Source organism: Cetorhinus maximus, chromosome 27 (genome assembly GCF_964194155.1).
Source record: "Cetorhinus maximus chromosome 27, sCetMax3.hap1.1, whole genome shotgun sequence".
Lineage (NCBI taxonomy): Eukaryota > Metazoa > Chordata > Chondrichthyes > Lamniformes > Cetorhinidae > Cetorhinus > Cetorhinus maximus.
The window spans coordinates 13,343,784-13,369,988 of record NC_135905.1 but is presented as its reverse complement, the minus strand read 5'-3'; the positions used below and the strand labels follow the sequence as shown (position 1 = coordinate 13,369,988).

The 26,205-nt window shown below is 43.6% G+C and overlaps 1 protein-coding gene and 1 long non-coding RNA gene across 2 annotated transcripts in view; both read left to right on the top strand.

The window, feature by feature from the left end:
- Nucleotides 1–16,462, top strand: part of LOC144668579 (uncharacterized) — a 181,306-nt gene extending 164,844 nt beyond the window's left edge. The window contains exon 2 of the long non-coding RNA XR_013573519.1: nucleotides 15,211–16,462. This is a non-coding gene — a long non-coding RNA (uncharacterized LOC144668579). The remainder of the gene's footprint in view (nucleotides 1–15,210) is intronic.
- Nucleotides 9,191–16,462, top strand: cxcl12a (chemokine (C-X-C motif) ligand 12a (stromal cell-derived factor 1)). Its single transcript, XM_078530742.1, has 4 exons — nucleotides 9,191–9,340; nucleotides 11,039–11,156; nucleotides 12,334–12,408; nucleotides 14,522–16,462. Exons 1-4 carry the CDS (start codon nucleotides 9,274–9,276, stop codon nucleotides 14,535–14,537), a joined length of 276 nt encoding a protein of 91 aa, XP_078386868.1. The 5' UTR covers nucleotides 9,191–9,273; the 3' UTR covers nucleotides 14,538–16,462.
- Nucleotides 16,463–26,205: the final 9,743 nt, after the last annotated feature.

Genomic DNA, 26,205 nt, shown 5'->3' with positions numbered 1-26,205 from the left:
CAACTGTAATTGCTTTTAAATAAAAAGTCCTTTATTAATAATTGTAATGTGGTTTGGGACATCCTGTGGTTCTGAAAGGTGCTATATAAATGCAAATTCTTTTGCCAAAAGCATATTGGGCCTAACAGCCTTTTCCAAATTTCTGCTCTCCTTGTGTTCTAATTAGACTTGCTGTTTATGGAACACCGACGCCAACACAGTATATGGAGGGGGACAATATTAGTACTGATAAAAATGCATCAAGATATTGCTATGCATTGCTTTACACTTACAGGAACCTGACTGTATTTATAAACCTACAAAGTTGGAAACAGATTGCAATTCCACTTTGCTTCACACAAAATATCCTGACGTTTACTGCCAGCGATATGTTTAATGTAATGTTTGTTGAGTTGGATTGCTGGAATTAAAGGCCCCACAGAGGCTCATATGAAATGAAATTAAACCTCCTTAAGGCCAACACAATTATTTGCTCCATCTCACTGAATGTGGGAGTGAAATGGTGCCAACATTTCCGAAGCGCCAATTTTGTACAAACCTAAAATGTCTGTAATTTAAAGAGATGACTCTGGAGTTACTGATTATTTGTAAATGGAGGCCTTGCATTAAGATTCATGTTACTGTATTTGTTAACACTGATCATGGGTGAATTGCACCAATTGCCTCACTTCATGGTAATTACAGGCCAATGGAGTTAAGGTTGAATATAATCAAATCCAAACACGGGGGGATGAAGGAAATAAGTGAAATTGCAGTAAGTAAAGGGGTCTGTTTAGCCAGCAGACTGAATATTAGCTGTTTGACAAAGCTTTTCTAAACAGAAAAGGCTAAGTGAAGCACGTAAAGAATAGTTTCTTCTGTGTTGTAGCTGAAACAGAGATGACAATGAATGCACTGGAAGATAGCAAGACTTTGGAAGACGCCATGGCCATGACCCATATGAGGGAGCAATATGAGTGGGTTGCTTATCAAATGAACCTGAATATGGAATCCCTTTACTACCATAATTTCAATTTAAGGTACTTTTGGCATTAATACAGAAAAGCTTTGAAATTTTATTTTCAAATTCTTTTTCTCAATGGTGTGATGGCGCTTGAAGCCTAAAGTGGTGCCGTAGAACAAAGCATATTATCATTCATTTTTGTATTGGACCTGAAGATAATTTCTAAGAAGGACCTGCATTATTTCCATGTTGGTTTCTTATGACTTACCGGAAAATTCATCACATTTTACCTAACGAAAGAAAAAGAAACTTCAAATTGGACCACAAATATTCTCCAGCATTGTCAGGCATTGTTCATCAATAACACTCGTTGTTCTCCAATATTTTAATTGTGTTCTGAAGACTTTCCACATTCAAGCTGTGTCAAGCCTTTTGATTCTCTTTTTTCACTACATACGTCAATCCAATAAGGGCAGACAGCACACCACTGTTTTGAGAAGTAATTCATCTGTGAAGTCATAAGCCGATCTTTATTTACTTGGACATTTTTGTCATCTAATTAAGTAGAACAAGCAGGATTTTCTACAATCCTATTTGAGATTTTTGTAGTTGGATAAATTAATCATTTGCCATTGCTAATCTAATTATCTTTTTCTTTAGCTTCCCATAGAGCTTGATGGTGCTTGTCAGTGTTCCCATGCATTGCCCTGGCTAATATTTATTCCTCAACCTGCGCTGAAAACAGGTGAGCTGGCCATGATCACACTTCTGTTTGAGGGACTTGGCCTTGTGCTGATTGACTGCTGCATTTTCTACAGCAGGGACTCCACTTCAGGAAAAGCACTTCATTGGCTGCAAAGTGCTTAACGACACCTCGGGATTGTACAAGGCGGTACATAAATGCAAACCTTATTTGCGTCCTTTCTGCCTTGCCCCAGGATCATAGTATTCAGTGTATCTGTCATTTGAGGACGCCCTGCATTTTTTGCTGGGGTTCTATGTAAGCTGGCACAGGTATGATGGGCCAAATGGCCTCCTTCTGTGCTGTTTCATTCTAGCATTCTATGACTGAGATAGATAGGTTCTTGATTGGTAAGGGGATCAAACGGGAGAAGGCGGGAGAATGGGGTTGAGAAACTTATCAGCCATGATTGAATGGCGGAGCAGACTCGATGGCCTAATTTCTGCTCCTATGTATTATGGTCTTATTATGGAGCACTGAGCATTATCTGCCCTCTAATGACTCTAGGCTTCCCTCTTCAGCTCTTTCTTTTTCATTGCAATTTCATACCTCATCCTCCCACATACCTGTTGGTTCCTGTCAGGCTTCCTAAAGAGCTGAGTGAAACTATTGAAATTCTTCTAGCTTCTTCAAGCAGTGCTATATGTGTTGAATTCAAGGTAAGCATGGAAGCCATTCAGTCCTTACAGCTGGGTAATGGGGCAGCTCCATCACAGCTTTCATTGCAAGCATTTGCTTCTTTTTCCTTTACATCAATCTTTGTTGCTGTTACCATTAGCGACATTGTGGTAAATTCTTTACTTGCCAAAATGCAGTATACTGGAGACTTTTTTGTTCTGGCAGTTTCAATGGATCTAAAGCCAGTTCCCATAGACAAAATGAACAGTGTGCAATCTCCACCCAGCCTAGAGGGCTGCTATCCATTATATATACACATACAGGCCAAGAGTGGTGACATGCTGGTAGCAGCACTAGAATGGAGCTAACCAGAAGAAAACCATATCTCTGACATTTGTTTATGCAATGTGCAGCGAATTCTGGTGTTCAAAAATACTTAGGCTGGAGCAGAAATGATCCAGAAATGATTTTTTTTGCTTGAGATTGAGAAGTAGCGATAGATCCTACATTTGTTATGTGCATGCACAACCATTTGATTCTAGCCTATGTGATAACCCAGCTGCTAAACTTAACCGTGAACACACAATTCAGGCTTACAGCAGGAAAATAACAGGGCTGGTTTTAAGTCCTTCTGCCCAGTGTCAATGGGGCAGGAGTGACTGGAAAATGCCATTGGCTCACTAGCTGCCTCATGTACACTGCATCAACAGCTGCCATCTTCGGTAGGGTCCTGTGATGGAAGGCCAGGGTGCCTGCCTATTTCAACCCCTTTGTAACTTGCAAATTTTGGTACAATAATTGAAAAGGATCCTTTAACAATTTATTTCAATGTTGAGCGGCCTAATGACGGAGACGACTCACAGAACAGTCCGGGAAATGTCTAATTGTTTTTCTCTTAGTGAGGTCAGGGGTCACCACAAAAAGAAGACCCTTCTTTCTGCCATCTTCCCCCCACCCTGCCCCCTCCCCACTGTAGGATCACCTCCCTCTGCCCCCGAGGCTCGAACTGTTGGATGTCTGAGTGCGGGACCCGTTTCCAGCCTTCCCAGAACCACCAAACTCTGAAAGTGTTTGTGCCCCTTTGGTGCCCACAGATGAATGCAGATGTGACCCGAGCCTCAAACATTAGTTCAGGACTACACCAACTGTTGTGCTTCACTGATTTGTTCTACATTTTCTATATCTTAGAGCAAGGCAGAAATGTCACTAGTTTCTGCGTGTGCAACAGGTCTATTTACACGAGTTTGGAAATATCCCTGCAATCACAAAATGTCTGCCTCATGCCTATCCCAGTTCAACCTCTAACTCCTAGTAGCATCTCTGTTTACTCATGCTCTGAATCAACAGCCAGGCTTAATCAATCAAGCACAGTGCGCATAGATCAGTCACCAGACTCACATAATGGAATCAGAGGCACTGAACACTACACCAGCAAAACGGGTGACCAGCCAGCAGGCTCTGTCCATCTATTCTCCATTGGTAGTTAAAGTTAACTCTACTGAGTCATTAATGTAATGGACACACATATGTTGCAATGATGGCTTAGGCTTAAGGCTTTGCACTGATGAGCCCTAGAAACAAGGAAAGCCGCAGGTTGATCTTCGTCTGTACTAGTTGGTTAGAGCAGTGGTAGGTGTACCAAACATCCCTCAAACATAGATTAGGGAGGGGAAAATCTGCTGTCGCTCCATCTCCTGATTTCCATTCAACCACTTCTTCTGAATATACAACCACTTCTTGATTTCAAGGTTAACATATGAAGAGTGGCCTTTTGGATGAGGGAAGAGAGGGCAACAGTTGATGGAAGTGTATCCTCTCCTCAATGGAGGAAGAGTGAAAAAAGACTGACGGGAAATATGCTGACTTTTTGTTTTAAAATGTGAGCTTCACATTTGTTAATCTGAGGGATAAGGTTCTGAAGTGGGATAATGCACGATTTTCCACTTAACACCCAGTGTCAGTAGCAACCCTTTACTGGTTAGATGTACGAGATAAAACTCCTTGTGAATTTCCCACATTATCCTTCTGCAATATATTTTAGATCCAGTTTTTACACAAGTCATGCTGTATCACTGTGTGTTACTGTACCAATTAATACCAAATTATGGGCAGTTTTGTATGGTAGAATTGCACCCATTGGGAATGGAATCCGTAATGTCAAAACTAATTCTATTTGAGGTTCTATTAGTGCCAAGTCCTTGAAGACAGGGATACAACTTGACATTAATAGTTAGCAGCTTTCCGAGAATGTGGATGTTTATGCTGTTTTTCTGAACCAGCACTCAATTTTTTTTGTTGTTACATGCAAAGAATTTCCAAACTGAGTGACAGAGACATTCACACACAAGTAAAGTTTCTCCGTTCCCCAATATGCAATGTGTACCCCACCCCCATCACAGAAGCACTCCATCTAAGTCCAGAGATGCAGGTTGGGCAAGAGTCAAACCGTAAAAAACCCTAACTGCCCTCTTATTCAATGGTTGGTTTAAGAGTGATGTAGTTGTTCTTCAGCCTTTCGATATTAACAGTCCTAATAGTAGTCAAGGTTACAGGAGAAACCGATACCAATCGAGTAACATTCAAACTTGACTCAGTCATATATTCACACATACGTATGGACAAGTCCAAGAGAAGTATATGCATGATGTCTGGAAGAAAACAGCTAATTGGGACCAGACCAAAATTATTGCAGCTGTATACGCCAATTAAAGGAATGTAATTTTAGCTACAAAAATAAAACAATGGATTCCCAATACCAACAGCCACTTCTGATGTTGGTTAAGGGGTAGCACTCTTGCCTTTAAGTCAGAATGTTTTGTGCCCAAGATGCATTTGAGTCCATAGTCTAGGCTGAACCTGTAGTGCAGTACTAAGGGAGTGCCCCACTGTTGGAGGTGTTCAGACAAGGTGTTAAACTCAATCTGCCCTCTTGTGGGTGTAAAAGATGCAACGGCCTTATTTCAAAGTGTCCCAGTCAATATGTATTTCTCAACCAACATCACTGACAGATTATTTGGTCACCATTCCATTGTAGTTTGTGGGACCATGATTTGTGCAAATCGACTGCTACATTACAACAATAATGAATACTTCTTAGGCTGTAAAGTGCTTTAGATATTCTGCAAGCACAAAAGGTGCTATATAAATCCAAGTCCTTTCGTTAAGAAGGGTCGCATTTCTGCAAAGAATGTTTAATGAAGGGGGAAAAAGCAAGAAATTAGATACAAAGCTGTTTTACAAGTAGTCTGCTTGCAATGCAATGGACAATCTGCGATTTGTCAAACACCTGGTGTATAGTGACACTTACAGGAGCATTTCTGACTTTCTGAACGATGGATAATTGCCTAAAACAGCATTGTTTAACTGCCAGAACCACAAAAGGAAGTATATTGAATCTCAGTTGTTTCACTTTCCTGCTTAACAGAAATAGAACAGAGAGGAATGTGGTAATAAGAATATGAGGGGAAATCATGAGATTTTATTCTGTGTAGTGCTTGCCAAATTTCTATCGAAAACCTTCGCGATATTTTTTTTTTAAATCCACATTATGGCACCTTGCTGGCTATACCTCTCCAGTTAACCCTGTGAACACACACAGCCCTTAACAAGTACAGAATGCTTCCAAATTAGCTTTACAAAGTTATACATTTCAAAAAATAAAATGGACTGGGGAAATGATCGGGGAGGCAATAATTCATGGTTTTCTTTGAATAAACACATTTTTCAAAGCAAAGAATCTCATTGCATTTTAGATTTTGGTCCTGAAATTCTTCAGCGAATTGTCCTTTTTGTTTAAATGAGATCAATAAGATGAAAAGGTATTTTCCTCTCTCTCTCACTTGAATTAATGGATTATAACTGATAAGCCCCACTACATTCTGTGAACACATTTCAAACTTAAATAAGCACCATATGTTTTCTATCCCAGTTACCTGGTGCTAGATACAGTGATTGAGCATGTCAGTGCATTTCTGCGATGGAAGCCTGTACTTTAAGCAAGTGTCAGTACCCCATTCAAGACTGGAATATGCCCACTTTGATGCTATAATCGTATTAGGTGCATTTCCATAAATAACTTTTGCTGTACTCTATGCTAGATATTAAATGGCAAAACTATTCCACTGTTCAATTAGTCCACAGTTAATGAATCACACATTATCTAATTATAAACTAATTTCTCTCAGTTGTTGATAGACTTGAAGCCCAAGGTAAAAGGAAGAAAAAGTATCGCAAATGCTACATGTGATGTGTAGCTATGGAATTATAGCCCAAATATTTAACCCAGCTGAACGAAATGCAATTCACAAAGTTAACTTTTAAAAGTGACCATTTTGTTTTTAATTGTTTTTAACATTCGCGCCACACAAGTGCTAAGCAATGACCATCTCCAACGAAAAAGAATTTAACCATCTCCCCTTGACATTCAATGGCATTACTATCACTGAACCCAGCACTAACAACATCCGGGGGTTACCATTGACCAGAAACAACTGGGCAAGTCATATAAATACTGTGGCTGCAAAAGCAGATCAGAGGCCGGAGTAACTCACCCCTGGCTTCCCAAAGCCTGTCCACCATCTACAAGGCACAAAGTCAGGAGTGTGATGGAATACTCTCCACTTGCCCGGATGAGTGCATCTCCAACAATACTCGAGAAGCTCGACACCATCCAGGACAAAGCATGCAGCCCGCATGATTGGCACCCCATCCACCACCTCAAAAATTCACTCCTTCCACCACTGATGCACAGTAGCAGCAGTGTGTACCATCTAAGATCCACTGCAGCAGCTCACCAAGGCTCCTTCGACAGCACCTTCGTGACCTCGACCACTTGGAAAGACAAGGGCAGCAGATGCATGGGAACACCAATGCCTGCAAGTTCCCCTCCAAGCCACACACCAACCGGACATTGGACTATATCATCGTTCCTTCACTGTCGCTGGGTCAAAATCCTGAAACTCTCTTCCTAAAGCACTGTGGGTGTATCCACACCACATGTCTGCAGCAGTTCAGGAAGGTGGCTCACCACGGCCTTCTCAAGAGCAATAATTAGGGATGGGCAATAAATGCTGGCTTAGCTAGGGACACCCATATTCTTTGAACGAATAAAAAAAATGAAAGGTTATTAATTGTACAGGGATCAATCTTAATGGACTCAATATATTATGCAATTTCTGGTGAGCCAAACTAATTCATGAGTATTTCTTTCTGTAATTTTTAAAGACGTTTGAAAGCATGGAATGTAATTATAGGTCACAAACAGACCTGCATAGGGGACAAATTCATGTCAACTGATGGCACAAAACAAGCAACATTGGATCAGCCACCTGTTATATGCAACGCCTGATATTCAGCTCCATTTAAGTTAGATTTTTATGAACTCATGAGCTTACAAATGTATCTTAATATATTACTTTTAATAATCGGAATGTTCCTATAGCTCTCCCTTTACCACTTCTCTTCTGAAAATATTGGCTCACACTGGTTATGATACATGGACAGTGTAGCCATTTATCTAAACCCATTCTTGAAGTGTAAGGCTCTGGCTGTTGTAAGATTATTATGAGTTGATATGTTTACTTGTTAAATTTTCTTTCTATTAGATTTTGTATTCAACAATATACTAACGTGTGCAGTTTTATGAATGTCACCTAAAGTCCAGGGACGGGAATCATTTAGAGCACTATAGCCCTGACAAGCTGCTGTGTTTTGACAAGTATTTGTGACTTTGGAGTGAAACTGCCATTGTCTACGGAAGAGCTAAGCTGAGTTGTCAACTATTACAAAGGTGACCATTGGAATTAGATGAGCCACAATCACAAGGCACAGAGGGGGCAGGAAAATGGGACACCTCCAAAAGATGTGAAGCAGCAAAATGTGAGTTGGGAGAAGGGCATGTGTAGAGGGGTCAAGCAAGGTCCTAAGAGGGAAAGAATGATTAGGTCCAGTGGATCGTATAGTCAAGAAGGAAAAAGTGTATAAAGAAGAGGGGATTTTTGATGAATTGCGCAGATTTAGAAGATAGTGGAAAGAGCACTTTAGCTTGAGTAGATGGCGTACATACTAGCTGGAGTGTATCCAGCTAACAGACTAACAAGATATGATAAAAAAACAAAAGGCGGGAGGGGATCGGTATGTGCTCCTCTGTTCAGTAACTGATTCATAAATGATATGTTTGGAACCAGAAATTACTGCCTAAACAGTTTAATGCGTTGATCTCAGAATTGTGACAATAAAAGAGATTTATCACAACCAATTGATGTCAGATCTAAATTGTTTGCAAAATCTTGCACTGTTCAGCATTGTCAGACTGAAAGGCATTTACCATAGCCCGAGTAAAATCCCCATCCAGCTTCATATTCAGCCGCTGGATGGTGACCAGAGCCAAGAAACCAAACAAACAATTCCCTATCCCCAGCCTGGAGCAAATGTGCATCCTGACGCCACGTGCTGGATCAGCACAGGTTAGGAATCAATTCTGGGACTTTCCTGATATTTATGCTGTGCATTTATCTGAGCTATTTTTGGGGACCCCCATAGCTCTAATAGAATGTTTTAAAACTCTGAGCTTATTCTACAACTTCCTATATTTTTAAAAAATACTGGTACATCTTTGTGAAGGAAGAGCATCTCAGTAAGAGAACAAAAGTTAAATGCTTTTGCTTATTTAAAGAAACCATGAATTAAGAATCGCTTAATATTTATGTCCTCACACCCCTATTAAACACTTAAAGGACATCAGCTGAATAACTATTGTACCAAAGGTACGTATAAATTGAAAAGTCCCGAAGGATTATGAAGGAAGGAATCACTACATCCTGGCAGGTTTCAGATACTCCCTCTGGCCCAATCAGAGTCAGAGAGGAGTGGCTTCTGCTAATATAAATGTTGCCAAAGCCATGCTGCTTTTAGAGACAGATTCAGGCTGAGATTCTAGTTCTGTGCAAACTCCTTCACAAAACAACGAACCATGATTGTGAAAACGTATGCAGTGCTACTCCTGCTCCTTGGCACTCTGTGCATCAATCTGACACAGGGTAAGTGACTGCTGCTTTACTGCTGGGGGTGAAGTAACTGTGTTTGTGTGACAAAAGTAATTCTGTTTGTAACATGTGTCGTTCTTTCTGTACAGTAAGGCCTGAAATGGGCTGAGGAGAATGTGTGACAAGCTGAACGACAAGCTTTTAATATTTAAGTGCTTTCCAGAATAAACATTTATCTTATCTTTATGCTTGACAAAGACAATATGTTTTGGGACCATGCTTTATATATTTGAACAATAAATCATACAATTTGTGTTGATTCCCTGTAAATACAGCTCATGCCATATTCCCCTAAAAGTTCTGCTGCCAGAGCAGGCTATGTTTTAATACACAACACTCTTTGAAAGCTAGTTGCTGTGCAGCAAAAGTAGCTGAGATATAAGCTGCTAACATATCCTCCTTGAGTAATGTGCAAATATTGTCAATTTTGGGAATGATTCTGAATTAATTCCTTATGCTTTGGCAGTTTACAACTGTAGTGGTTTAAGAAATGCCTGTCAGTTGCACACACTACTTAAAAATGTGACAACTGTTTTGTTAAAGTTTAAACCACCTGTAATATGCTATTCCTGACTATAAAAAAAAACCTGCTTGACAGTGGTCATTATGTATTTGTGAAACAATAGGATTAGTGATGCCAGTATCCAGTATAGCTTTTTTTTGTGTTGTATAACTTCAATCTGGGCTGCTCATAATTGTTCAGCTGCAGTTGACTGAACTGGGTTCTGAATTACCAGCTGTTCTGGATTAAACTGCAATGTGTAGGTGGTGAGATTTTACTCACTTGATTCCAGTTGTTGGCCCACCTCATGCTGCTCCATCTAAACTGGCTCTGGCTCAAAATGATTTTAATCTGGCTTGTGTGTGTTTATTCCATTAACTGGCTTTCTGCCCTGCTGTACAGCATTGTGCGTGAGTTGGGAGAACACAGGATCAATGGAATTTATGCATGTGAGGTATTAAGAGTAAATTATTGCAGCAATATAAAATGGTGGGAATAGGAGCAAAGCGTTCACCGAAGGGGGGCAAATACACTTAGCAAATGATGACATTTTAACCAAATAAGATGTTTGTTCATCTTCAAGATAAACTGCTTTATTTCTAGTCCATCCCTTTCATGCATTGCTTTAGGGAGTAAGTACCAAAGAAACAATTTAGATCAAATTAGAATCCAGTACAATCTGTCTGTAATCAGACATATAGTAAAAATCTTTAATTGTGAATCTTGTCCAGTGATGACTAAAAAATCACCCAATTCAGACCTTTTTTTTAATAGTTGTTGGTAAAAGACAGTCACATGCTCCTAATGGTGCAAAATTATCATGTTTAGAAAATGCTAATTGGCTTTGAACTCTTGTCTCTACAGCTATTAACAATCATATAAATTTCTAGAGATGTGCCTGATTGCATTATTGTGTTAACATCAGGCTTGGGATCTGAATGAAGGTCTCCAAGAATTTCAGCTCTAATCAAATGTTCACAAAGAGCTAGGTTCAGGCACTGGCCATCAGGTAGCGTAGAGTGTTAACTAACATCCTCAAGAGCTGAAGGGTTCAGAGTACTGGTCCAGGTTAACTGCACCTGTCTGTGCACAGAACACTCCTTTAATAGTGATTTCAGCGGGTGCATTGCAACGAGGGCTGACTGCGCATTCCAGTCAATGACTCACCTCTTTCTTTCATATCTCCACAGGGAAGCCAACTGCAATTCTGAACAGGTGCATGTGCAGAGGTGGAGCAACACAGATCAACGTGAAAAACATCAGGCGGCTGCAGGTTCTCCCCATCCCAAACTGCCCTCTACAACTCATGTGAGTGCAGAGCACCCGAAATACATTAATTTGCCGTGCATTACTGACTGATGGTTGAATAGTGCCTTTACTTTTTATAACTGAAGGCTATGTGACAGCATTAAGCCTTTGCCCATTTGTAACTGTCTCTTGGTCCCCTGAGGTGCATGCCTTGTTAGATCGCCACACTTGGCTTAAAATTGCTCAGAACTTTTTAGAGATGGTGAAACGTTTTCAATAAGAATGATTTCCTAAGCTAACAATGAGTAGCCTTGTTCAGTCAGTGGTGGGTTAACACACAGTAGGGGGGAACAGAGAGGCTACATGAAAAAGGGTGCAAAAGTAAGTGAAAACAAACTGAAATGTAGTCTCTGAACCTACCAAAATATCCATTACAGATTTACACTGTATATCTAGGTAAAGAATCTAAAATCTGCCTGAATTGCATAGAAAACGGTGACCTACATTTAATTTTCCCACAGACTTAACTCTGTTCAGAGTGTTTGTGCCTATTTTCTAAAGTTTATTGCCTAAGTAATTGTTCTAATTCTGTTAAAATACACAGGATGCCTGCCAAAGTCTGGTGTCTGTGTTACTAGCCACAAATATTTTGCACTTGTGCAGATCCCTTTTATTAACAGGCTTCATTTGCACAGCAATAACTTGAAAGGAACATTCATTCATTCTATAATGTTTTTCTGTGTTTCAATGCGCTAATGGTGCGATGGCAAGAAAGCTGAGAGTGAGATGTCAAATGATCAGTGAAAGAATGACTATCTGAAGGCTGATCGCAGTACTTTCACAGTTTCTCAATTTAAAACACGGTAGTTTAGCAGTAATTTAATCCATGTGTCAGCTCTAATATGAGTGAGCGACATTTATATAAATTTACTGATGTTGGTAAGTTTTTCTTTGGTGATTTAAAACTTGCAGTGAATGTGATTTAACTGTGCATTTAAACTTCCAAGAGAGTTGATAAACTAGCTGTCTTTTTCTGATACAGATTTGCATTTTCCAATTCTTTCAATCAATACTTTGATAATTCCCTTTAAAATAATAGCTATTAGAGGAAGGAAAAAAGATCTGTTTCTAGCAGATGCAAAGAGAATGTTCAGACCTGTAATGAAGACAAATGCTTGTATCTTCATGTGATTGAAGGATTTGTTTTTAAAAATTGTGCATGTTGATTGCATTACAGAGCCACGTTGAAAACTGGAAGGAAGATTTGCCTGCATTCCAAATTTTTGTACCTTTGGGAAAGAAAGCTAAATAGGTAAGAGCACAAGTTTTATAAGCTAAGAATTATACAATAAATAAAGCAAGCTCCAAAGAAACAAATCCTGTTTGAAATCAATTGCAAGAGAAAGGCTTATATTTATATAGTGCCTTTCACAACTGCTGGCCAAAAGCATTTTAAACCCAACTGAGTCACCTTGAAATATAGTCAGTGTTGTAATGTAGGAAATGCGGCAGCCAATTTGTGCACAGCAAGCTTCCACAATGCGATAACGAGCAGATACTTTGTTTTACTGACGTTGGTTGTGGGATAAATATTGGTTGGAACACTTGGAGAAACCCCCTTCCTCGTTAAAATTGTGCTGTTGGATCACCCACCTGAGAGGGAAGGCAGGGCTTCAGCTTAATTTTGCATCTGAAGGTCAGCACCTCCAACAATACAGCACTCCCTCAGTACTGCACTGGTGTGCCAGCTCAGATCTTGGTCTCTGAAGTGTGACTTGAACCCACAAACTTCTGACTTTGAGAGTTTTTGGAATATAAGTGTATTCTGAGGCTGCGTTCAATGAACACCCGAAGTGAGAATTAGATAAATACTTGAAGAAAAATATTAACGGGCATGGAAAAGAAGAGGGAAATGGGTTTAGAGCAAAAGGGCTTGGCTGCAGAGCTAGCACAGGTGTAATGGGCCAAATGTCTTATTTCTCTTCTGGAAGTTCAATGACCCCTGTGGAAACATGATTTGAAATAAATGTGATTGAACATTCAATTTTTTAAAAAAAATATATTACTGAATATTTTATTGAATTAATAATGTTCTGTAGGAAACATCTAGATTTACATAATTTTTGGTATAAAACATAGTCTGTGGTAGATACAATTGACATCCCTCCTGCATGACTATTGCAATCTATACACTTACCTCATTTGACTTTGCCTTTAATAGCCTTTCATTAGAAACATATTCAGTCCAAATATTCCACTTGCTGGATAATTATAGATCTCACTGCTGATGGATTCTTTCATCTTCCCCATCATTGCCGAGTCAAGCCAATACAATGTTTTTGGAGTTTGCACTTCAATAAACTGAGAGCCTAGAAGATATAAATAATCTATCTTGACAGGGTTAAGGAAGTATTTAGGTAGTGTTACCTCCCTTTGCTACTGCGAGTGCTACTTAAAAGGGTGAAATCATGCAGTGGTAGTTCAGCTGACCACCATTGCCACCTATTCGTGAACCATCCTAGTAGTGAGCATGAGGGTCAAAGCAAAAGCTTGTCACAACCATTTTTTAAAAAAAAATATGTATTACAGACTGGTTACAAGTCTGTGCAACACCAATGGGAACATCTGTTATTAATTGTGAAATCCAAGCCAAGGTCTGGCATTTCCCTGTGAACAAGGCCAAACCTTTAATCGTTAGTAATCTGAAGAAAAATGTTTCAGCTATCGCCATTTTCCTCTGCTTCCTACTCTGAAAGAATCCCTCCCTTTTTTTCCAGGGGGCAGTCATTCCCTGGTACCCTCCATAATTCACATGAGCTCTGCCTGTACGTTCTAAGGTTATTCCACTGGGAAATGCATAATACCTTGGCTTAACCCTGATTTCACCAGGCATTTATGCATAGTTTGGGTTGCTCTGTACCAATCAGGAGTGGGAACCCTGGCCGATGTTTCTTCACTTCCATAGCCAAAGACATTCCTGGTCAATTATAGTAACCCTAGCGCAGCCTCAGCTGAGATCAGGAAACTGAGCACCAACTGGGGGTTTGAGCCTACAACCTGTCTAATCTTGGCTTAGTTTAAGCTTAGATGCATCTCTGAGACTTTGGGATGACTTAAGGTTGTAATGCTTCACCAGCATGAGGTAGTTAGTGGAACTTGGAGCTAACATACAATAGCCCATACTTAAAACACCCTGTTGATAAATGCCAGGCATTGGTGAAATACAACTCATGGCTCCCTGGTTAGTGAAGAAAGCACACAGGACACTTCTGCTGTAGTATACCCTGACTACAACCTGTTTTGATATAACCCCCAAAGGGCAGTTTTATTGAAGGGTTATTTTATATTGATGTAGAGCACTCTCAACTCTGCACAGAACGCAAACATTTTCCTTTCGACTGACAACACCACTGTTTATTTTACAGACAAGCCAAGAACTAAACGCGAGGGAAGAATGAAGCCAGCTGGCTGCCCCCGTCCAGATACTGTGTATGAGTGCACACTCACACTAAAGAGATGCTGTGCGCACATCTTATGTTATTGTTTCTTCGCCATGCCTGCCTCGATTGCTTTGCTAGCCACCACACCTCATTCTCTCGGCCTATTACATGCTGAATCTAGTTAACTGTAGTGTGGTGCACACATGCGCTTTTTCAGCAGTGCTGTTGATTTTTCATTAAAAAAAATGAACACCTCCAGGTATATTTTACTGTATACTTACTGCCAACTGACTCCAAGGCAAGCTCTTGGTATTAGAAAAATTGCCGAGCAAAAATGTGATGGAAGGAAAGCAGCTACTGGGCAATATTATTTTACAACAGTACCCCTAGCTCTTTTTAAAAGTCATTGCAAAGTGAAACTCTCCTTTGACAATAAATGGCTTAATCGCGCCCCAATTAATGTCCCGATGATGAAATCTGAAATGGAAATGCGTGATTTCTGTAGATATCATTTCATTTAAAGGTCCTAAGTCACAAAAGTAGATAAGATTCATTGAAGAAGAGTCATATGGACTCGAAATGTTAATTCTGTCTTTCTCTCCACAGATGCTGACAGACCTGCTGAGTTTTTCCAGCAATTCAGATTTCCAGCCTCCGCAGTATTTTGCTTTTAGATAAGATTTGCCCTTTTATTTTAGGTAGAAATCTGGCATGTTGTGCAACTTATTGGCAGCTTCCAGTAGCAAGAGTAAGTGCTATAACAGTATACCAGCAGGTTGAGCAGTACATTTAGACTCAGGACAAAGCATTTTGATAGTGTCAGGTATTAAATCGGCCATCAATAACTCGAGCCCATCCTCCTCCATTGTGCCGTGGACCTCAGCAGCCCAAGAGGATGGGGTCTTGATGGAGGGCTTTTGCCCAGTGTCACCTTTTGCTTATCTGCTCGTCTATGCATGAGGATGGCCCATGCTGACTGGCCTCCTAGCTTCCTCTCTCTGGAGAAGTGTCTGGTCTTTCCCTGGTCTCTCCCAATGATGCAGTATGGCTCAGGTTTAGGGACTCACCACCCGGGAAATCGTTTAACTTCCACTCCAGAGCAATGGGCGAGTTATCCTGGGTCAGCCTTACCTGTCTAAACAGCAGCGTCCAGGATTTGATCTCTTTAAACAATCCCTCTGGCTGGAGGAGCATTTTGGAGCTGGCAGACTGAGAGGATCCTGCTATCAGTCATTAAAAAATGGCTGTAATCTCCCTGACCTTTAGTCAGTAATACTGAACCACCATTGGTTAAATATCTTTGTAAAGCATTAAGGCTGGCGGATGAAAACTATTCTTTAAATTTGCTAATGGTGTTCGAAGCTGCCACCAGAGTATATTGTAAGCTCATTAATAGATTTTTTTTTTTTTTGTACATAACCCTAACCCTAGTGGTTTACTAACCATTGCTTCTTTCATGAGCGAGATGGTTTTTGAAAACAAATTCTAACTTGACTATCTAGCAGAAATCCAACTTTAAACTTCTAATGTTCTGAAACGAGGTTGTCATGAGGAAGTACTGACGTCTGTATTTTGGCAAGTGCCTGTTTTTGTCGTTTCCCACAAAATGTGAAAATTTTAACAAGGAGCTGTCCTCATGGGAAAAACATTCAGCAACATATTCTTCTTGGAAAGGCAGCAATCCCGTCAAATATTTGTCCCTGTCCTGTTGCGCACATGTGATGTGTAGCGACTGATGTATGTCATTTCACTGTATATTTCGAGATGAGATGTTATTACCTCTTTTAAAAGGAAGTTCAATGTAATTGAAACTATCACGTTTGACTTGTTGAAATACGCTATTGACTACTCTGTTTTATACTGTTTCTTTGTAACATTTTAAGAAGCCTTTTTTTTTACAGAATAAACTTTGTTAAAATTTCAAAAGTTTTACTGTCTTTTATTTCAGCGCTGGGAGCAAAACTTTATTTTTCATCCACTGTGAAGCTTATTTGCTTTTTTTTTTGCGGTTAGAAAGATTAAATTTACCAGCAGTGCAATGTCAGTTGAAACTTTCCCAATGGGAAATTCATTGGTGTAATGGTCTTGTCACGGGGCCTGTGTTCCAGAGACCCCCGGGGAGTGCTCTGGGGACCTGGGTTTGGCTCCCATCATGGCAGATGATGGAATTTGAATTCCAACTGGAATTAAAAGTCTGGCTACGGCGCCCATGAAACTATTGTCGATTGTGAAAACCCATCTGGCTTACGGGAGGAAATTTGTCATCCTTACCTGGTCCAGACCCACCGCATCAATGTGGTTGACTCTCAACTGCCCTCATTCAAGGGCAATTAGGGATGGGCAATAAATGCTGGCCTAGCCAGCAGTGCCCACATCCCTTGAACAAATGACAAAATATGAAAATCAGATTACCGAGACAGCAAGTTGAGCTGCTATTTGAATTGCTTCTGTTGATCCTTATTCTAAAAGTTTTTAATATGGAAAACTCTGCATTTTCATTATTTTATGCATTACATAATACACGCATTGACCTCCTGTGATATTGCCCATAGATAATCAAGGCTGAATGGAATCTTCATATGAAGAGAGTTTAAAGCCTGAGAATAACTGGACCAGGATGCACAGACAAGGGCTAAATTCTGACTTTCATTAAATGTTTATTACTTCTTGATAAACAGCAAAACCTGTGACAATTTTGGAAGCCAGAGAAGTGGAGCTGCTTGAAGCATAAGAGCTTTTCTGCAGTGCAGGCTAAGTAGCTGGAAGATGTAAAACTGAGGAGCAGTTGTGCCTGTAATTGGCGGGTGGCTGCAGTTTGTTTTTATTCATTCACAGGGTGTGGCCATTGCTGGCAAGGCTGGTATTTATGGTCCATCCTTAATTGCCCTTGAGAAGGTGGCACCTCTTGAACACTGCAGTCCATGTGGCGATGATACTGCCACAGTAGTTGGGGTGGTTTGGTATAATGGAAGGGCTTTCTAGGTCATTTCAGAGAACAGTTAAGAGTCAACCTCACTGTTGTGGGCCAGGAGTCACATATAAGCCAGACTGGATAAGCATGGCGGATTCCCTTACCTAAAGGATGTAATGAACCAAAAGGATTTTTAACAACAATTCAGTAATTACACTGTCACCAATATTGAGACTAGCTTTTCATGCCAAATTCATTTAATTTACTTCCTCATGGTAGGATTTGAACTCGTGCCTCCAGATCATTAGCCCAGGCCTGGATTACTAACTAGGCCAGTAACAAATAATCACTACGCTACCTTTACAGCATAGCAAGTTTATGTAGGCTGTTCCCATTATAAATATGGACATGGGGATTTATAATGGCACCAAGTTATCATGGGAAGTGTGTCAAGAAATGCAATTTTTCAATATGTTCTAGATATAATGATGTTCTTGCATCAATCAGTTGCATGTTGCTTGTTTAGTCTGAAAGCAGAATGTGATAAACCAATTCTCAGCAAGCAATGGGGGAAAAAAAAAGCTATTGCAGTGAAAGATTTATTTTTATTCTGATTTAAGATTGTTCAGCTTGAACGACTTCCCTGAAGCAAACCGTATGATATCGAGGTGAAACTGAGTGATTATCCCTCACTCTTATTGTAGTCGCTTTAGTGCTGTGATCAAAACTCCAGAATTAAAAAGAAAATAAACTACACTGCCAAATAACAATTATAACGATCTAAATGCTGTATTGCGTTCTGTTTTCCTATTCTGTTTCCGTTTTGAATTCTTCAGAGATTCATTGTTGATCGTTATCACAATCAAAGCTCCAAAACTTCAGAAGGAAATTGACCTGTTGGGATCAAATGGCCAAAAGGTCTGACAATCAGCCTTGAGAGAAAAGGCCGGGATCTGGAAACCAAAGGTGTGTATGTTTCACAACCTCATTCCAGCAGAAAACGATGTGAATTCTGACAAATCTCTCTAGTACATGAGTGAAAAGCCAAAATGCAGCGCATTGGGCTAGAGAGGGGGATTGGTCACATTATTGTTTGATTCAGTTTGTATAAAGAAATGTAAAATGATCCCTCATGTTGAAGAGATGCTGCATTATGAGAGTGCGTTTGGAGAGCGGGGAAAGAACACAGATGCCAAAAAACAGTTTTACAGATGCAAAATAAGCCAACGTAAAGCTGCTGTTGATAGGCTGACACCGTGGTGTGTGAGAACCACCTTTATCTTACATGATCCGATCCATTTCAATCAGGAAGAAAGATTTACATTGTTATAGCGCCTTTCACAACCTCAGAACTTCCCAAAATGTTTTACAACCACTTTTTAAAGTGTAGCCACTATTGTAACTTTTTTTAAAATTCATTCACGGGATGTGGGCTTCACTGGCTGGGCCAGCATTTATTGCCCATCCCTAATTGCCCTTGAGAAGGTGGTGGTGAGCTGCCTTCTTGAACTGCTGCAGTCCATGTAGTGTAGGTACATCCACAGTGCTGTTAGGGAGGGAGTTCCAGGATTTTGACCCAGTGACAGTGAAGGAATGGCGATATAATTCCAAGTCAGGATGGTGAGTGACTTGTAACGTAGGGAACAGAGCAGCCAATTTGTGCACAGAAAGATCTGACAAACAACAATGTATTTCCAAGTCAGGGCGGTGGGTAACTTGGAGGGGAATTTGCAGGTGGTGCTGTTCCCATGCACTTGCTGCCCTTGTTTTTGTAAGTCAGGCTTGTCCAACACATGGCCCATGAGCTGGATTGTGGCCCCTAAGCCATTGTTCAAAATGCCAGTCAGACAGACAAGTGAAGTTAAAGATTCTACAAGGGGTTGCTCCAATCACAGGCCATTCTTCTCTGATGTTTGCTGCTGATAAGCGCACAAATGAGCTGGGAGAGAAAGAGGCTGTGATTGGAGGATCAGCAGTGAGTGTTGCTGAGAAAAGAGACATGCCAAAGCTTTTTGTCTTGCACTCATCAGGACACTTCACAAGAATACCAATATAAGGGGAAAACAACACTTTATACTGTATGAGGAGAGAGTGCTGATTGGTTGGCAAGTAGACCCTGATTGGTAGAGGCATTGCCATGGGGAATGCACCAATTGATTGTGACTGCCAGTTAACAGCCAGTGATTATGCTGGGGATAAACAGGGGTTTATGGGGGAATGGTGGGGGGGGTGCGGTTGTTGGTGGGGAATGAGAGTCTGCTGGGGCCATGATGGAAGGAGAGAGAGAGAGGCTGTGGGCCCATGGGAGAAGGTGAGGCCGTCTGGGCTACGGGGGAAGGAGAGGATTGGGGTTCATGGGGGGAGGAGAGGCTGCGCAGCTACAGGCGAAAAAGAGAGAGAGAGAGAGAGGTTGCAGGAGCACGGCAATGAGACTCTGGCTGCAAGGCCCAGTGGAGAGATGCTACGGCCAGCGAGCGTGAAACACGTGCTGATAAGCTCAGTGCTGCCGGGGTGGGGGCGGGAAGAGGGTGGGCGATGAGGTCACTGTGGATGTGAGTGAGCGCTGTGAGATGAGGTCACTGTGATGAGGTCACTGTGATGAGGTCACTGTGGATGTGAGTGAGCGCTGCGAGATGAGGTCACTGTGATGAGGTCACTGTGATGAGGTCACTGTGGATGTGAGTGAGCGCTGCGAGATGATGTCACTGTGATGAGGTCACTGTGATGAGGTCACTGTGGATGTGAGTGAGCGCTGCGAGATTAGGTCATTGTGATGAGGTCACTGTGGATGTGAGTGAGCGCTGTGAGATGAGGTCATTGTGATGAGGTCACTGCGGGTGTGAGTGAGCGCTGCGAGATGAGGTCGCTGTGATGAGGTCACTGTAGGTGTGAGTGAGCGCTGTGAGATGAGGTCACTGTGATGAGGTCACTGTAGGTATGACTGAGCGCTGCGAGATGAGGTCACTGTGATGAGGTCACTGTGGATGTGTGTGAGCACTGCGAGATGAGGTCACTGTGATGAGGTCACTGCGGGTGTGAGTGAGCGCTGCGAGATGAGGTCACTGTGATGAGGTCACTGTGATGAGGTCGCTGTGATGAGGTCACCGCAGGTGTGAGTGAGCGCTGTGAGATGATGTCACTGTGATGAGGTCACTGTGGATGTGAGTGAGCGCTGCGAGATGAGGTCACTGTGATGAGGTCACTGTGGATGTGAGTGAGCGCTGCGAGATGAGGTCACTGTGATGAGGTCACTGTGATGAGGTCGCTGTGATGAGGTCACCGCGGGTGTGAGTGAGCGCTGTGAGATGATGTCACTGTGATGAGGTCACTGTGGATGTGAGTGAGCGCTGCGAGATGAGGTCACTGTGATGAGGTCACTGTGGATGTGAGTGAGCGCTGCGAGATGAGGTCACTGTGATGAGGTCACTGCGGGTGTGAGTGAGCGCTGCGAGATGAGGTCACTGTGATGAGGTCACTGTGGATGTGAGTGAGCGCTGCAAGATGAGGTCACTGTGATGAGGTCACTGCGGGTGTGAGTGAGCGCTGCGAGATGAGGTCGCTGTGATGAGGTCACTGCGGGTGTGAGTGAGCGCTGCGAGATGAGGTCACTGTGATGAGGTCACTGTGGATGTGAGTGAGCGCTGCGAGATGAGGTCACTGTGATGAGGTCACTGCGGGTGTGAGTGAGCGCTGTGAGATGAGGTCACTGTGATGAGGTCACTGCGGGTGTGAGTGAGCGCTGCAAGATGAGGTCACTGTGATGAGGTCACTGCGGGTGTGAGTGAGCGCTGCGAGATGAGGTCGCTGTGATGAGGTCACTGCGGGTGTGAGTGAGCGCTGCGAGATGAGGTCACTGTGATGAGGTCACTGTGGATGTGAGTGAGCGCTGCGAGATGAGGTCACTGTGATGAGGTCACTGCGGGTGTGAGTGAGCGCTGTGAGATGAGGTCACTGTGATGAGGTCACTGCGGGTGTGAGTGAGCGCTGCGAGATGAGGTCGCTGTGATGAGGTCACTGTGGGTGTGGGTGAGCGCTGCAAGATGAGGTCACTGTGATGAGGTCACTGCGGGTGTGAGTGAGCGCTGTGAGATGAGGTCACTGTGATGAGGTCACTGCGGGTGTGAGTGAGCGCTGTGAGATGAGGTCACTGTGATGAGGTCACTGCGGGTGTGAGTGAGCGCTGCAAGATGAGGTCACTGTGATGAGGTCACTGCGGGTGTGAGTGAGCGCTGCGAGATGAGGTCGCTGTGATGAGGTCACTGCGGGTGTGAGTGAGCGCTGCGAGATGAGGTCACTGTGATGAGGTCACTGTGGATGTGAGTGAGCGCTGCGAGATGAGGTCACTGTGATGAGGTCACTGCGGGTGTGAGTGAGCGCTGTGAGATGAGGTCACTGTGATGAGGTCACTGCGGGTGTGAGTGAGCGCTGCGAGATGAGGTCGCTGTGATGAGGTCACTGTGGGTGTGGGTGAGCGCTGCAAGATGAGGTCACTGTGATGAGGTCACTGCGGGTGTGAGTGAGCGCTGTGAGATGAGGTCACTGTGATGAGGTCACTGCGGGTGTGAGTGAGCGCTGTGAGATGAGGTCACTGTGATGAGGTCACTGTGGGTGTGGGTGAGCGCTGCAAGATGAGGTCACTGTGATGAGGTCACTGCGGGTGTGAGTGAGCGCTGTGAGATGAGGTCACTGTGATGAGGTCACTGCGGGTGTGAGTGAGCGCTGTGAAATGAGGTCACTGTGATGAGGTCACTGTGATGAGGTCACCGCGGGTGTGAGTGAGCGCTGCGAGATGAGGTCACTGCGATGAGGTCACTGCGGGTGTGAGTGAGCGCTGCGAGATGAGGTCACTGTGATGAGGTCACTGCGGGTGTGAGTGAGCACTGCGAGATGAGGTCACTGTGATGAGGTCACTGCGGGTGTGAGTGAGCGCTGCGAGATGAGGTCACTGTGATGAGGTGACTGCGGGTGTGAGTGAGCGCTGCGAGATGAGGTCACTGTGATGAGGTCACTGCGGGTGTGAGTGAGCACTGCGAGATGAGGTCACTGTGATGAGGTCACTGCGGGTGTGAGTGAGCGCTGCGAGATGAGGTCACTGTGATGAGGTCACTGTGATGATGTCACTGCGGGTGTGAGTGAGCGCTGCGAGATGAGGTCACTGTGATGAGGTCACTGCGGGTGTGAGTGAGCGCTGCGAGATGAGGTCACTGTGATGAGGTCACTGTGGGTGTGAGTGAGCGCTGCGAGATGAGGTCGCTGTGATGAGGTCACTGTGATGAGGTCACTGTGATGAGGTCACTGCGGGTGTGAGTGAGCGCTGTGAGATGAGGTCACTGTGATGAGGTCACTGTGGGTGTGAGTGAGCGCTGCGAGATGAGGTCACTGTGATGAGGTCACTGTGATGAGGTCACTGCGGGTGTGAGTGAGCGCTGCGAGATGAGGTCACTGTGATGAGGTCACTGTGGGTGTGAGTGAGCGCTGCGAGATGAGGTCGCTGTGATGAGGTCACTGTGATGAGGTCACTGTGATGAGGTCACTGTGGGTGTGAGTGAGCGCTGCGAGATGAGGTCGCTGTGATGAGGTCACTGTGATGAGGTCACTGTGATGAGGTCACTGCGGGTGTGAGTGAGCGCTGCGAGATGAGGTCACTGTGATGAGGTCACTGCGGGTGTGAGTGAGCGCTGCGAGATGAGGTCACTGTGATGAGGTCACTGTGGGTGTGAGTGAGCGCTGCGAGATGAGGTCGCTGTGATGAGGTCACTGTGATGAGGTCACTGTGATGAGGTCACTGTGGGTGTGAGTGAGCGCTGCGAGATGAGGTCGCTGTGATGAGGTCACTGTGATGAGGTCACTGTGATGAGGTCACTGCGGGTGTGAGTGAGCGCTGCGAGATGAGGTCACTGTGATGAGGTCACTGCGGGTGTGAGTGAGCGCTGCGAGAGATCTCCCTGAAGGCAGGCAGCTTTCTCAGGGAACTGCAGACATGCAAATGATGAAATAAAGGTTTAAAAAGCTGCAAGAAAATGTCCTTGCATCACAATCAAGCAGCTGAAAGCATACCTCATAAAAATGCTGTTCACAGATATTGATTCTTATTTTCTTTCATAACGGAGATTTCATCCCACCCTCGGGTGAGCTTTGATGAAAAGTGTAAATGCCGCCTGGCCGATTCACCCGTCTACCGTAGGGTAGGAGGGACCATGAAAAATCGGAGGCAGTTGCGCCGTGCCCAATTAACTGTCGATCGGCGTGTTACCAACTTTTGCACGTGCCCGCTGAGCGCAATATTGCCTGGGACGCTTACCTGACGTCATCTTCAGAGTTTTATACCCGATCGGGTCGGGCAGGTACCTGCCTGTGGAATGTAAAATTCTGCCCCATTATTGTGAGAGAGAGAGGGAGAGAGTGAGTGAGTGAGTGTGTGTGTGTGAGAGAGAATGAGTCTGTGTGTGAGAGAGAGGGTGAGTGTGTGTGAGAGAGTTAGTCTGTGTGAGAGAGTGAGTGTGTGTGAGAGAGAGTGCGTGTGTGAGAGTGAGATAGAGAGTCTGTGTGTGTGAGAGAGAGTGAGTCTGTGTGTGAAAGAGAGTGAGTGTGTGTGTGAGAGAGAGTCTGTGTGTGAAAGAGAATGTGAGTCTGTGTGAGAGAGATGGTGAGTGTGTGTGTGAGAGAGAGAGTGAGTGAGTGTGTGAGAGAGAGAATGAGTGTGTGTGTGAGAGAGAGAGTGAGTGTGTGAGAGAGAGAGAATCTGCGTGTGAGAGAGAGTGAGTGTCTGTGTGTGAGAGAGAGAATGAGTCTGTGTGTGAGAGAGAGAGCGAGTGTGTGTGTGAGAGAGAGAGTTTTTATGTGAGAGAGTGAGACTGTGTGTGAGAGAGAGGGTGAGTGTGTGTGTGAGAGAGAGAGAGAATGAATGCGTGTGTGAGAGAGAGTGAGCCTGTGTGAGAGAGAGGATGTGTGTGTGAAAGAGAGAGTGAGTGTGTGTGTGAGAGAGAGAGAATGAGTCTGTGTGTGAGAGAGAGTGAGTGTGTGTGTGAGAGAGAGAGTCTGTGTGTGAGAGAGAGTGAGTCTGTGTGAGAGAGAGAATGAGTCTGTGTGTGAGAGAGAGGGTGTGTGTGTGAGAGAGAGTGAGTGTGTGTGTGAGAGAGAGTGAGTGTGTGTGTGAGAGAGAGAGAATGAGTCTGTGTGTGAGAGAGAGAGTTTGTGTGTGAGAGAGAGTGAGTCTGTGTGAGAGAGAGGGTGTGTGTGAGAGAGAGTGAGTGTGGGTGAGAGAGAGTCTGTGTGTGAGAGAGAGAGAGTGAGTCTGTGCGTGAGAGAGAGAATGAGTCTGTGTGTGAGAAAGAGAATGAATGCGTGTGTGAGGGAGAGTGAGCCTATGTGCGAGAGAGAGTGAGTGCGTGTGTGAGAGACAGAGACTGAGTCTGTGTGAGAGAGAGAGTCTATGTGTGAGAGAGTCTGTGTGAGAGAGAGAGTGAATGCGTGTGTGAGAGAGAGAGAATGAGCCTGTGTGCGAGAGAGAGTGAGTCTGTGTGTGAGAGAGAGTGAGTGTGTGTGTGAGAGAGAGAGTGAATGCGTGTGTGTGAGAGAGAGACAGTGAGTCTGTGTGTGAGAGACAGAATGAGTGTGTGTGTGATGAGAGAGAGAATTAATGCGTGTATGAGAGAGAGAGTGCTTCTGTGTGAGAGAGAGGGTGAGTGCGTGTGTGAGAGAGGGAGAGTGAGTCTGTGTGTGAAAGAAAGAGTGATTGTGTGTGTGAAGACAGAGACTGAGTCTGTTTGAGAGAGAGAGTCTGTGTGTGAGAGAGAGAGTCTGTATGTGAGGGAGACAGTCTGTGTGTGAGAGAGTCTGTGTGAGAGAGGGTGAGTGTGTGTGTGAGAGAGAGAGTCTGTGTGTGAGAGAGAGAGTGAGTGTGTGTGTGATTGAGAGAGAGAAAACGTGTGTGTGAGAGAGAGAGTCTGTGTGAGAAAGAAATGATTGTGTGTGTGAGGGAGAGAGTGAATGTATGTGAGAGAAGAGAGAGAATGAGACTGTCTGTGAGAGAGTGAGAGTGAGTGTGTGAGAGAGAGAGAATGAATCTGTGTGTGAGAGTAAGTGTCTGTGTAAGAGAGAGTCTGTGTGTGAGAGAGGGAGTGAATGCGTGTGTGAGAGAGAATGAGCCTGTGTGTGAGAGAGAGAGTGTGTGTGTGAGAGACAGAGAGAATGAATGCGTGTGTGAGAGAGAGAGTGATTCTGTGTGAGAGAGAGAGTGAGTGTGTGTGGGAGAGAATCAATGTGTGTGTGAGAGAGGGTGAGTGTGTGTGTGAGAGAGAGAGAGAGTCTGTGTGTGAGAGAGAGTGAGTCTGTGTGAAAGAGAGGGTGAGTGTGTGTGTGAGAGAGAGAGTGAGTGTGTGTGTGAGAGAGAGAGTGAGTCTGTGTGTGAGAGAGAGAGTGAGTGTGTGTGTGAGAGAGAGAGTCTGTGTGTGAGAGAGAGTGAGTCTGTGTGAGAGGGTGTGTGTGAGTGAGAGAGTGAGTGTGTGTGAGAGAGAGAATGAGTCTGTGTGTGAGAGAGAGTGAGTGTGTGTGAGAGAGAGAGTCTGTGTGTGAGAGGGTGAGTGTGTGTGTGAGAAACAGAATGAATGCATGTGTGAGGGAGAGTGAGCCGATGTGCGAGAGAGAGTGAGTGCGTGTGTGAGAGAGAGAGAATGAGTCTGTGTGTGAGAGAGAGAGTGATTGTGTGTGTGAGAGACAGAGACTGAGTCTGTGTGAGAGAGAGAGTCTGTGTGTGAGA